The sequence below is a fragment of the Mobula birostris genome, chromosome 25 (genome assembly GCF_030028105.1).
Source record: "Mobula birostris isolate sMobBir1 chromosome 25, sMobBir1.hap1, whole genome shotgun sequence".
Taxonomy (NCBI): domain Eukaryota; kingdom Metazoa; phylum Chordata; class Chondrichthyes; order Myliobatiformes; family Myliobatidae; genus Mobula; species Mobula birostris.
This window is the reverse complement of record NC_092394.1, coordinates 60,967,582-60,980,424: the sequence shown is the minus strand read 5'-3', so window position 1 is coordinate 60,980,424 and position 12,843 is coordinate 60,967,582. Positions and strand designations below refer to the sequence as shown.

The following is a 12,843-nucleotide window of genomic DNA, read 5'->3' as shown; positions in this document are numbered from 1 at the left end:
CTTTGATTTCAATTGACACCTGCACTTCAGAAGAATATCCCAAGTCGCCTCAGGGAGGTGTAGATGAAAGTGCTAAGAATGCTGAGCTACAAAAAGCATTGCGAGGAATGATCTTGGAATAGCTCTTAGAACGATTTTAAGGGAGGTGTGGGAGGATAGGGATTTAGGGAACCCTAATTCCAAAGCATGGTAGTGCCAAATGGCCAGGGCTGTGTGCAGCTGAATGAGACAAGTGCTCTGGTGAGGGGAAGAGTAGAGAGCTGTGCACGCCAAGGATGGTACAGTGACACAGTACCCTCTGCTCCTTCAGTGCTAGTGACCAAGGTTCAGCCCTGACCTCTGCTACTGTCTGTGCAGAGTTTGGATATTTGTCATAACTCTGGGTGCTCTCCCCTTCTCTCAATTCCTCCGTCTCCACCACAGGATGAGGTTTTTAATTCCAGAACGAAGGAGATGACCTCCTCCTCCTTCAAAGAAAAGGGCTTCCCTTCCTCCACCATCAACGCTGCCCTCAACCGCATCTCTTCCATTTTACTCCCATCTGCTGTCACCCCATTCTCCCACCACCCTACCAGGGATAGGATTCTTCTTGTCTCCACCTACCACTCCACCAGCCTCCGCGTCCAGCACAAAATTCTCTGAATCTTCCACCATCTCCAACAGGATATCAACACCAAGCAGATCTTTCCCTCCCCCCCACCCCACACTTCACGCAATTCCCTTGTCCATTTGTCCCTCCCCACCAATCTCTCTCCTGGTACTTTGCAAGCGAAACAAGTTCTACACCTGCCCCTACACCTACTCCCTCACTACCATTCAGGGCCCAGAACAGTTCTTCCAGGTAAGGCAAGACTTCTCCTGTCCTGTGCAGGAGGCCACACCGGTGCTCCCGGTGTGGCCTCCTGTAATATCCATATCACATTGGAGAAAAATTGCGCCATTTGGCCCGTCGAGTCTGCTCCGCCATTCCATCATGGCTTATTTATTATCCCTGTTAACCTCATTCTCCTGCCTTCTCTCCATAACCTTGACACCCGGACTAATCAAGAATCTATTAACCTCCGCTTTAAATATACCCAAAGACTTGGCCTCCATAGCTGTATGTGACAACGAATTCTACAGATTCATCACACTGGCTAAAGAAATGCTCATCTCTGTTTTTAATGGACATTCTGCTATTCTGAGGCTGTGCCTAGACTCCCACACTATAAGAAGCATCCTCGTTACACACACTCTATCTAGGCTTTTCAATATTCGAAGGGTTTCAATGAGCTCCTCCTCATTCTTCTAAACTCCACTGAGTACAGGCCTAGAGCCATCAAATGCTCCTCATACACGAACCCTTTCATTCCTGGAATCATTCTCGTGAACCTCCTCAGGACCCTGTCCAACGCCAGCATATTGATGAGACCCAAGGCAGATTGGGAGACCACTTTGCCGAGAAGCCCGCCAGAAAAAGTGGGATCTTCCAGTGGCCACCTATTTTAATTCCACTTCCCATTTCCATGTGGTATCCACGGCCTCCTCCACTATCTCAATGAAGTCACGCTGAGGATGGAGGGACAACATCTGGTATTCCATTTGGATAGCCTTCAACCTAATGGCATGACCATTGATTTCTTGAACTTCTGGTAATGCCCCCCTTCTCTTTCACCATTCCCCATCCCCTTTTCCGTCTCTCACCTTACCTCCATGCCTGCCCATCGCCTCTCTCTGGTGCTCCTCCCCCCTTTTCTTACTTTTCTTGGCTGTCTGTCTTCTATTAGATTCCCTCTTCTCCAGCCCTGTATCTCTTTCACCAATTAACTTCCCACCTCTTTACTTCACTCGTCCCCCTCCCTGGTTTCACCTATCACCTTGTGTTTTTAGGCCAAGACCCTTCATCAGGACTGGAAAGGAAGGGAGAAAAGACCAGAATAGTGAGGGGAGGGGAGGGCATACAAGCTGGCAGGTGATAGGTGAAACCAGGTGAGGGGAAAGGTAATTGGGTAGGGGATGAAGTGAGAACCTAGGGGGTGATAGGTGGAAGGAGTAAAGGGCTGAAGAAGAAATCTGATGGAAGAGGAGAGTGCACTATGGGGAAAAGGGAATTAGGAGGGGCACCAGAGGGAGCTGAGGAAAAGAGAACGGATAATGGTGAATAGAAAAGGGGGAAGGGGGAGAAATGATCAAAGGTTGGACAAATCGATGATTGTGCATCAGGTTGGAGGCTACCCAAACAGAATATGAGATGTTCATCCTCCTACCTGAGAGTTGCCTCATTATGGCAGTGATGGAGACCATATGGGCATGGGTAGAACTCGGCCCCGTTAGTCAGTTCCATGACAGAAATCCGGGTGGAGGAAGTGGCACATGACTGAGTAAGCTGACACAGGCCTGCCAAAGCTGTCCTGGGTCTGAATGCTGTTATATTCCTTCGGACTGTTTTTGGATGAGGGCTGTGGATTTGTGTTTCACTCTTTAAAAACACATGTAATTGGTGCAACACACATCAAAATTGCTGGTGAACGCAGCAGGCCAGGCAGCATCTGTAGGAAGAGGTGCAGTCGACGTTTCAGGTCTCGGCCTGAAACGTCGACTGCACCTCTTCCTACAGATGTTGCCTGGCCTGCTGCGTTCACCAGCAACTTTGATGTGTGTTGCTTGAATTTCCAGCATCTGCAGAATTCCTGTTGTTTACATGTAATTGGTACTTGTTTCCATAGCAGATGTGAGTTGGGCAAGGTACTGGGTGATCCTATGCTAAAGGAATCTGCCCTGTCCCAGACAGCATTCATATGTTGTTAATTATGCCTGTTCTATTGGTATTTGTCAGCACCTGTGATGGGTGTGTTTGAGTTGCAGTGCAGCAACTCATAATGTGAAAGTTGTGCTGTCGACTGCACCACCCTTTAGCTGAGTAGGATAAGTACCAACGCAGCAAGGATTAGGAAAAGTTTGAAACATCACCACACCTTTTGATCTGAAAGAGTAGGAGCGAAGGAACAGACCAGAATCTGGAAAATCACATGAGCCAAACTTCTTGCTTGTCAGAATGGGACAACTTTGTGCTGATTGACAGAGGGTTTAAACTGATACACATGCAAGTTCTGCCAATTAGCCCCTCTGGAAAAAAAAAGACTTGTATTTGTTTTATGATTCTGATAACCACAATCATCCCCAATATTTTCCAGTCACGTAGAAATTTTGTAATGAATTTGAAGTTGTATTGTAAGAAATAGCGGAACCAATTGTACAAACTGCAGATAGGATAAGATAGCAGCAGGCCTATTGCCCATAGTGATAGATTCTGGGGATAATTGATGAGAATGTGGGGAGAATATAAGTTAAATTAATGTAGGATTGGTGCAATGGGTTGATAGTCACCATAAACTTGATGGGCTGAGGGTCTATTTCCATGCTGAGTTTCTCTGTGACTCTAGATAGTTCTGATGATGTTGGTCTGAGGGTAGTCACTGGCCAGAATACCAAGGAGAATTCAGATGATGAATTTTCTCCTTTCACCTATGCCAACACACAGGTTCTTGCTTTAATGTCTCATCTCAAAGGTAGCTTTCCAGCCATGCCATGCCCCTCAGTACTGCGCTGAAGGGTCCATCTGCATTAATGGTTAAATCTCTGAAGTGTGACTTCAAATCCTAACCTTCTGACTGGGAATGGGAGTGCTATCCACTGAGCTATTGGCTCCCCCTTATTTCCTCTTTTTCAGCCCCTTTCTACAGAGGCTTACTGTTTCTCATTCACATTGCTTCCAAGAGTAAATGGAGCAGTGGCATCAGTGATGTATTTGAACAAGATATGGAAACTTGTGGTAATATTCTACTGGAGGAGGGTGCCTTGTGACTATATTTCATTGTAATGTAGAAGGAAACTATTTTGGCTCATCATGTCCATATGAATTTACAAAGGCAATCATTCTCATGCTAATATCTCCATAGCTTGTTCTCCCAACATTCCAATCAACCTACTCTGGATTCTGACACTCACTTACACACTAGGAACAATTCACAGTACTCAATTAACCTATGGGCCTGTTTGTCTTTGGGATGTGGAACAAAATAGGAGCTGCCAGGAGAAACCCATGTAGTCACAGAGAAAACAAGCAAATTTCACACAGATAGTACTGGAGGTCAGGATTGAATCAGATCTTCTGGACAGGGAGTAAGCAGCTCTATTAGTTGTACCGCAGAGCTACTCTAAGGTGTATGGTAATAGTGTATATTTAGTGATGTTTTAGACATTTTTCTATCTTCTGTTCCACATCTATTGTAGTCAGTAAGTGGCAAGCTGCATTTGAAAAGATATGTAAGACTTTTTGTATTTGGATTGTATAATGTGAAATCTTGAATATTCTTCAAAGATATGCTTCTTCTTTTCTACAGGAATTTTATGTCCCATGTTCACTCAACAAGAAGCCACTGACAATCCTCTACTTCATCCTGAGAATGAAGTTCAGTCGAATCCTGTGCTTTACTAATTCCAGGAATGCATCTCACAGGTTGACAGCATTTCCCAGTTACTAATTTTGTTTAAAATGTAATTTTCAGTGAGACATCCTGCATTTACACAGCCCAGAGTAGCAAGCTCATGCATGGGCTGTCTCCTTGTTATACAAGATACACAGGCTGACAGTAATTCATCTCCCTGTCCTGGTTTAGATTGTTCCTATTGCTTCGTGCCTTTGGTGGTGTTCATGTGGCAGAGTTTTCTTCCAGACTATCACCCAACGAAAGACGAAAAACACTGAAACAATTTGAACAAGGAAAGCTCCAAGTGTAAGTGTGCGTGCATGCATTAGGGTGTTATGTAAAATCCACAGGCTGACAGTAATTTGTCTCTGCTTGATGCATGTGTAGCATGTTATATCTGTGCTTGGCTATGGTTATATAGGATGGTCAGTGAGCATGTGTCACTTATTGCTGGGATTGTGGATTGGTGTCACATTGTCCGTTTCAGTCGTTTATGCTTTCTTCCCCACAGACTGATCAGCACTGATGCCACTGCCAGGGGAATTGATGTGAGCAATGTCACATGTGTGATTAATTATGATGCTCCACACTTTATCCGAACGTATATCCACAGGTAACGCAGACTGGACAGTATCATTTGATAGCAGATTACATCTTCCGTCACTTTGTGACAGAGGAGAGACAGATTAGATTTGACCTGCCTTCAAAGAGAGTTGATAGTGGGGTTGGGAGAACATTTGGCTTGTTGAGTGATGATCCATGAGTTCTGTGCACTTGTCTGGTCAGGATGTCAACTGTACAGCAGCTCTGTATTTCCTGTAGACAACCTGCAATTTGATTTAAAGTGATCTGTCAGAGTATGGGAGAAATGAACACACAATGACCTCAGGAAGGGCTTATTCTTTCCCTTTGACTATGCCAAGTTTTTGTATTGTAGAGTTCCTTGTTATTCTTTTACTAGAGTTTATACTTACTGACTTTGCTCCTTTTCCACCTCTGCCCCCCCCCCCCCACCAGAGTTGGTCGAACAGCTCGAGCTGGGAACACTGGGCTTGCGTTCACACTCCTTCTAAAAGTGCAGGTGAGTCCATGGGAGCCACTCTCACTCCCGTGTTCCTATTGAATAGAAATCGTCACAGACCCTTCAATCTTCCACCAGCTTCTGACAGTCGGAAGAGAGAGCAAGTACCTCTGCCCCTGGCATTGTGCAAAGTGACTGTTTATCAATGTCTGTAACCTGCTGGTCAGACACACATGTTAAAGAAGAGCGTTATCAGTGATTTTGGGGACTGAGCTGCTTCAGCAGATGCCATTGTTGTTTTTAGATTTGTCCCGTGTTAATGCAGATTTATTCCTTTCACCTGTGTCTGTTTCCTGTTAGTCTGCCTTGTGAGTGCTGTACGTTTGGTCATTTGGTCATTTAATTTGCAGGAGAAACAGTTTCTTCAGATGCTGAGTGACACTGGCAGCACCAACCTGAAAAGGCAGCTGGTGAAACCAGAACAATTGAGGCCCCTCATCCCGCGCTATGAGGAGGCTTTACGAGAGCTTCGTCAGATCCTTAAGGTGAGTCAGAGCCTGGTGGAACCTTATTATGTGATCTTTCAAACTTTATTAATTTTTTAAACTTTTAATTGCAACATGTACAATTTAGGCACATACACCAGATAGCCATCTCCTTGGCATTTCTCACCCACTATTTGGCTCAGATGCCTCCACTGACTTTGGCTTTTGATACGGCCACCCTCTCTCCACAATGAAGGGTATAGATTAAGCTGGGTTGAGTATAAAAGATGTGGATAAGGATTAGCAATATAGTGGGGTGGAGAAGGAGGAGAAAGTGGATGAAATAGTGGTTCTGCCATTGATGATGATGTACAGGTTGAAACTGTCTGTCAAACAGGACGCTAAGGTTCTTAAAAACCTTAACCCGTGTGGAGGCACAGCTCAAATGCCATCTATAAATTTGCTCCTGATACAATTGTTGGCAGAATTTCAGATGGTGACAAAAGGGTGTACAGGAGCAAGATATACTGTCAAGTTAAGTTGTGATGTAGCAACAACCTTGCACTCAACATCAGCAAGACCAAAGAGCTGATTGTGGGCTTCAGGAAGGGTCAGATGAGCAAATACAAACCAATCCTCACAGATGGATCGAAAGTGGAGAGGGTGAGCAGTTTCAAGTCTCTGGGTATGAATATCTCTGAACACCTAGTCTGAATGCAACATATTGACGCAGCCATAAAGAAGGCAAGACAACGGCGATATCTCAGTTGGAGTTTGAGGAGATTTGGTTTGTCAAATAAAACACTCAAAACCTTCATAAATGTACTGTGGAGGGCATTGTTACTGGCAGCATCACCATCTGGTATGGGGATGGGAGCTACTGCAGAAGATCGAAGTAAGTTGCAGAAACTTGTAAAGTTAGTCAGCTCCATCATGGGTATCAGCCTCTGTAGTATCTAAGACATCTTCAAGGAGTGATGCCTCAGGAAGGTGGTGACCATCATTAATATAAAGCAGGATGCTATAAGTTTTCTCAGTTATATAAAGAGTAAAAGGGAGGTGATAGTTGATATTGAACCACTGGAAAATGAAGCTGGTGAAGTAGTAATGGGGAACAAAAAATGGCAGATGAACTTAATGCGTACTTTGCATCAGTCTTCACTGTGGAAGACACTAGCAGTGTGCCAGTGGTCTGTGAGTGTCAGAGAGCAGGAGTGAGTGCCATTTCTATTACTAGGCAAACTCAAAGGTCTTAAGGTGGATAAGTCACCTGGACCAGATGGACTACATCCCAGAGACCTGAGGGAGGTTGCTGAAGAGATAACGGATGCATTGGTCTTAATCTTTCAAGAATCACTTAATTCTGACATGGACTGGAAAATTGTAAATATCACTCCACTGTTTAAGAAGGGAGGAAGGCATAAGAAAGGAAATTATAGGCCAGTTAGCCTAACCTCAGTGGCTGGGAAAGTGTTGGAGTCTATTACTAAGGATAAGGTTTCGGGGTACTTGGAGACTAATGATAAAGTAAGTCAAAGTCAGCATGGTTTCTGTAAAGGAAAATCTTGCTTGACAAATCTGTTAGAATTCTTCGAGGAAGTAACAAGCAGGGTGAAGAGGCAGTTGTCATTTACTTGGATTTTCAGAAGGCATTTGATAAGGTGCCACACATGAGGCTGCTTAACAAGATAATACGCTATTGTATTATAGGAATGTTACTGGCATGGACAGAGGAATGACTGACAGGCAAGCTGCAGGAAGTGGGAATAAAGGGAGCCTTTCCTGGTTGGTTGCCAGTGTCTAGTGTGTTCTTCGGAGATTAGTATCAGGACCACTACTTTTCACATTATTTGTCAGTGACTTAGATAATGCAATTGTTAGCTTTGTGGCAAAGTTTGCAGATGATACTAAGACAGGTAGAGGGGTAGATAGTGTTGAGGAAGCAATGCGATTGCAGTAGGACTTAGACAAATTGGAAGAATGGGCAAAAAAGTGGCAGATGGAATACAGTGTTGGGAAATGTATGATAAAGCATTTTGGTAAAAGAAACAATAGTGAGGACTATTATCTAAATGGGGAGAAAATTCAAACATCAGAGGTGCAGAGGGACTTGTGCGAGATTCCCAGAAGATTAATTTACAGGTTGAGTCTGTGGTAAAGAAGGCAAATGTAATGTTGGTATTTATTTCAAGGGGAATAGAATATAAAAGCAAGGAGAAAATGCTGAGGCTTTATAAAATACTAGTCAGGCTGCACTTGGAGTTTTGGGCCCCATATCTCAGAAAGGATGTGTTGTCATTGGAGGGAGTCCAGAGGAGGCTGACAAGGATGATTCCGGGAATGAAGGGGTAAACATATGAGGAATGTTTGGCAGCTTTGGGCCTGTACTCACTGGAAGTTAGAAGAATGTGGGGGGATCTTACTGAAACCTACCAAATGTTGAAAGGACTAGATAGGGTGGATGTGGAAAGGATGTTTCCTATGGTGGGGGTATCCAGAACTAGAGGGCACAGCCTCAAAATTGAGGGGCAACCTTTTAGAACAGAGGTAATGAGGAATTATTTTAGCCACAGAGTAGTAAATCTGTGGAATGACTGTGGTGGAGGCCAAGTCTGTGGGTATATTTAGAGCAGAAGTTGATAGTTTCCTGATCGGTCAGGGCACCAAAGGATATGGTGGGCGAGAAGGCAGGTGTATGGGGTTGAGTGGGATCTGAGATGGGCTGAATGGCCTAATTTTTCTCCTCTATCTTATGGTCTTATTAAGGATCCCCACCCCTTCTCATTGTTACCGTTGAGAAAGAAGTACAGAAGCCTGAAGGCACATGCTCAGTGAATCGAGAACAGCAGTTTCCCCTCTGTCATCAGATTTCTAAATGCACGTTGAGCCCATGAACATTACCTCACTACTTCTTTTATTTTGGTTTTTTATGCATTACTTATTTTAACTTAACTATTTAATGGACATATATAATTAATGTAATTCAGTATTTTTTCTCTCTGTTTATCATGTATTTCACTGTAGTACTGCCATAAAGTTAAGAAATTTCATGACATATGCCGGTGACATTAAACCTGATTCTGACAAGATGATGGAAATGTTGAGCAGGTGAGGCAGCTCTTACAGAGAGAGAAATGGTCATTGTTCTGGGTAATGACCTTTCATCAGGTTTCTTGTTTGGAGGGGAGATGGTGACAAAGAGTGGCCATGGCAAGAGCCAAACACAATGGAGGTATTTTCAAGTTGGAGGAACCACACCTTATTTTCCGTCTGAGTAGCTTCCAACCTGATGGCATGAAAATTGACTTCTCAAACTTCCGCTAATGCCCCACCTCCCCCTCATACCCCATCCGTTATTTATTTATATACACACATTCTTTTTTCTCTCTCTCCTTTTTCTCCCTCTGTCCATCTCACTATACCCCTCGCACATTCTCTGGGTTTCCCCCCCTCCCCCTTTTCTTTCTCCCTGGGCCTCCTGTCCCATGATCCTCTCATATCTCTTTTGCCAATCACCTGTCCAGCTCTTGGCTCCATCCCTCCCCCTCCTGTCTTCTCCTATCATTTCGGATCTCCCCCTCTCCCTCCTACTTTCAAATCTCTTACTAGCTCTTCTTGCAGTTAGTCCTGACGAAGAGTCTCGGCCTGAAACATCTACTGTACCTCTTCCTATAGATGCTGCCTGGCCTGCTGCGTTCACCAGCAACTTTTATGTGTGTTGCTTAAAATTCCAGCATCTGCAGATTTCCTCGTGCTTGAAGTATTTTCCTATTGTTAGTCAGACATGATTTTGATTCGTCCACATTAAATGGTTCATGGAAATTTTGTAAGTGATTATTGGGAGGTAGAGCAGTGATATATGGATTTAAAGGAAAACATCATGAGCTATTGAAGTCTACAGCAAAATTAAAACGAACTGTGCCTTGAGGAGAACCATAATAAGCTGTTTAATTATTTGTAGTCTATTCACATGTTGATTGGCAGTAAATTCTGGGGATTGTGGTTTGTTTCTCAGTCTGTTTCTTACAAATTATTTAAGTTATAATATATTCTACACAGGATGAAAAAAAGAAGAGTCTCTCAATCTGAAGAAACAAAGTTTAACGATGTGGTGAACATCTGAACCTTAGGAAGTCCTAACTGGAAATTCCTGACATGGCCTTGTACAAACATGTATATTATTTAGTTATTAATGGTTGGAAACATTTTTACATGTAATAAAATGCTGTGGTGAACAGTCTGTGTTTTGGGACAATAAAGAGTATTTGCAAGCCTGGATTGAAGTGAAAGTGGTTTGAAGATTCTGGCAATGGCTGTGGGCATAAATCTATAACCAGAGCAGGAAGGTACATTATGTTGAATGGGGATTTCCAACCTATAGATATCACATGACACCAAGTCCAATCAGGCCAGATTTTTTTTGAAAAGAGGCTTTCAAAGTATTACCACGGCTGTGAATGGAAGGGGTTTCAGTCTGTCTATCTGACACCAAGTTTTGCAGTAAAGTTCTTCCCATAGCCTGCCCCATGGTGACTCTCCTTTCTCATCAGCTAGCCTCGTGAACAACTCTAGCTTAAAACTGAAAAAAAAGTTTACCATGCTAATCTACACTCCTTTCTCAACATCACTGTGTTATCTCCCTTAACATTCTGAAAATTGGTCTATATTTTCTGGCTCTGCCCTCCAGTTCGTCTGTTTTTGACCCACTTTAAATGCAGAGCTTTCAGCTGTCACTCTAAGGGAGTCCCCTTTCCACTCTCTACTGTCCTTTCTAAATACATGATAATTTTGATGGAGCTTATGGTGTAAGTAGGAAACCCTCACTTCACATTTCATTTGATAATTTGTGTATGTCTTCAATTTAAGGATCCTTTTTTTTACTGGCAAGGTGGGAACTTAATGATGTCCTTAAACACCCTTGAGGTGGAGGCGAACTGCATCCTTGAACTGTTGCAGTCCAAGGGAAGATGCTGCAGTAGTGATGTTGAGGAGGGAGTTTGAGCATTTAGACCCAGAAACAATAAAAGATTTCAAAGTCAGGATGCGATGAAACTAGGAACTGTTGGTCTTTTCAGTCTCCTACTCCCCCTTGGCTATAGAGGTGCATATTTAATAGTTAATGATTAAATGTGGTGTATTTTGCATAGGGTACACACTATAAGCACTGTGTGGCTGTAGTGGAGGGAATGTGTATTTGGGGTGATTGATGGCATGCCATTCAATTGGGCTGCTTTGTCCTTGGTTGGGCCACAATTATTTAATGAGGCTACACATCCAGGCAAATGGGGAATATTCTATCACTCCCAACGTGCTTTATAGATGTGTTACAACCTTGGGTATCAGGACAGATGAGGTAAACTTTGCACTTAGCCAAGGTAATAGACTCACGGTGCAGCAATTGCCTATGGGAATTTAACTCACTGCTGTGGTTTGGCTACAGTATAATTTATAAGTTGGCACTGATTTGCAAAGTGGTGCCATTAGATTCATCACTGGAGTAAAATCCATGTGCAAGAATCTTTCAGAGTACTGATAAGCTCACACATCAAACAGATTGAACGCGGACTAATTCACTAAATCAACCAACTTAGTCGCCTGGGAGTTGATACCAAAGTTCGATTGGTAGTCCTAACATTGAAGCCCGATGACTGGAGGTCTGTGCTGAAGTTGGAGGACTGTCTGTGTTTTTGAGTGGGTGGGAGGGAGGGTGGCACTGTTGTTGTTTTGTTGCTTGTTGTGTTTTGTGTTGTTACCAAGCATTATGGGTATGCAATGTTGAATCCAGAATATGTGGCAACACTTACTTCCTGTACAAGTTTCTAAAGTTCACCTGGGGCATAACGAAGGTTACCCCTCGTAATTTGATTGAAGTAGCCTTCCTTTGATTGTTTCATCTTTAACCTAATTGCTTTAAGTCCATGAATTGTTTGATCTAGTTGGCGTTGACATAGTCAGTGAGAACTACAGCGCAGAAACAGGCCCTTCAGCCCATCTAGTCTATGCTGACCTGTTTATATGCCTAGTCCCATCTACCTGCACCTAGACCATAGACCTCCATACCCTCTCACACACATACCTATCCAAACTTATCTTAAATGTTGCAATTGAACCCACATTCATCGGCTCTGCTGGGAGCTCACTCCATGCTCTCATGACTCTCTGAGTGAAGAGGTACCCCCTCAGATTCTCCTTAAACATTTCACTTTTTACACTTAACCTATCACATCTAGTTCTGGTCATAACCAACCTCAGTGGAGACAGCATGTGTTTACCCTATCTAAACTTCGTAATTTTCTATACCTCTGTAACCTCCAGGGTGTAAAGTCCTAAACTATTCAAACTTTTCCTATAACTCATGACTTCAATTCCCGCAATATCCCTGTAAATTTTCTCTGCACTCTTTCAAGCTTATTGATACCTTAATCTACAACAATATGTACTCCAGTACAGTCCCTCCAGTTCATGATGTGCCAACATTATAACCTACTCTAAGATTAATTTAACCCTTCCCAGCCAATGAAGTCAGCTGGACTTCAGTGGTTGGGAAGATGTTGGAGTCCATTATTATTAAGGATGAGATTTTGGGGTACTTGGAGGCACAGGATAAAATAAGCCAAAGTCAGCATAGTTTCCTTAAGGGGAAATCTTGCCTGACAAATCTTTGAGGAAATAACAAGCATGATAGCAAAGGAGAGTCAGTGGATGTTATATACTTGGATTTCTAGAAAGCCTTTGACAAGGAACCGCTCATGACGCTGCATAACAAGAGCCCATGGTATAACAGGTAAGATACAAACATAGTTAGAAGATCAACTGACTGGCAGGAGGCAAAGAGTTGGAATAAAAGGGGGCTTTTCCAGAATCTAGT

General features: G+C 43.2%; 2 protein-coding genes across 2 annotated transcripts in view; both read left to right on the top strand.

Moving 5' to 3' along the window:
* ddx51 (DEAD (Asp-Glu-Ala-Asp) box polypeptide 51) overlaps positions 1-10,247 on the top strand; it is a 110,282-nt gene extending 100,035 nt beyond the window's left edge. The window contains exons 12-17 of the mRNA XM_072243726.1: positions 4,383-4,498; positions 4,659-4,775; positions 4,981-5,082; positions 5,487-5,550; positions 5,901-6,035; positions 10,035-10,247. Of these exons, the coding sequence (XP_072099827.1) occupies positions 4,383-4,498; positions 4,659-4,775; positions 4,981-5,082; positions 5,487-5,550; positions 5,901-6,035; positions 10,035-10,064 (564 nt within the window). The 3' untranslated portion in view covers positions 10,065-10,247. The remainder of the gene's footprint in view (positions 1-4,382; positions 4,499-4,658; positions 4,776-4,980; positions 5,083-5,486; positions 5,551-5,900; positions 6,036-10,034) is intronic.
* Positions 10,248-12,724: 2,477 nt separating this feature from the next.
* The window catches only part of LOC140187652 (protein PML-like), a 48,519-nt gene continuing 48,400 nt past the window's right edge, over positions 12,725-12,843 (top strand). Inside the window, exon 1 of the mRNA XM_072243174.1 lies at positions 12,725-12,759. Coding sequence (XP_072099275.1) covers positions 12,725-12,759 — 35 coding nt within the window. The remainder of the gene's footprint in view (positions 12,760-12,843) is intronic.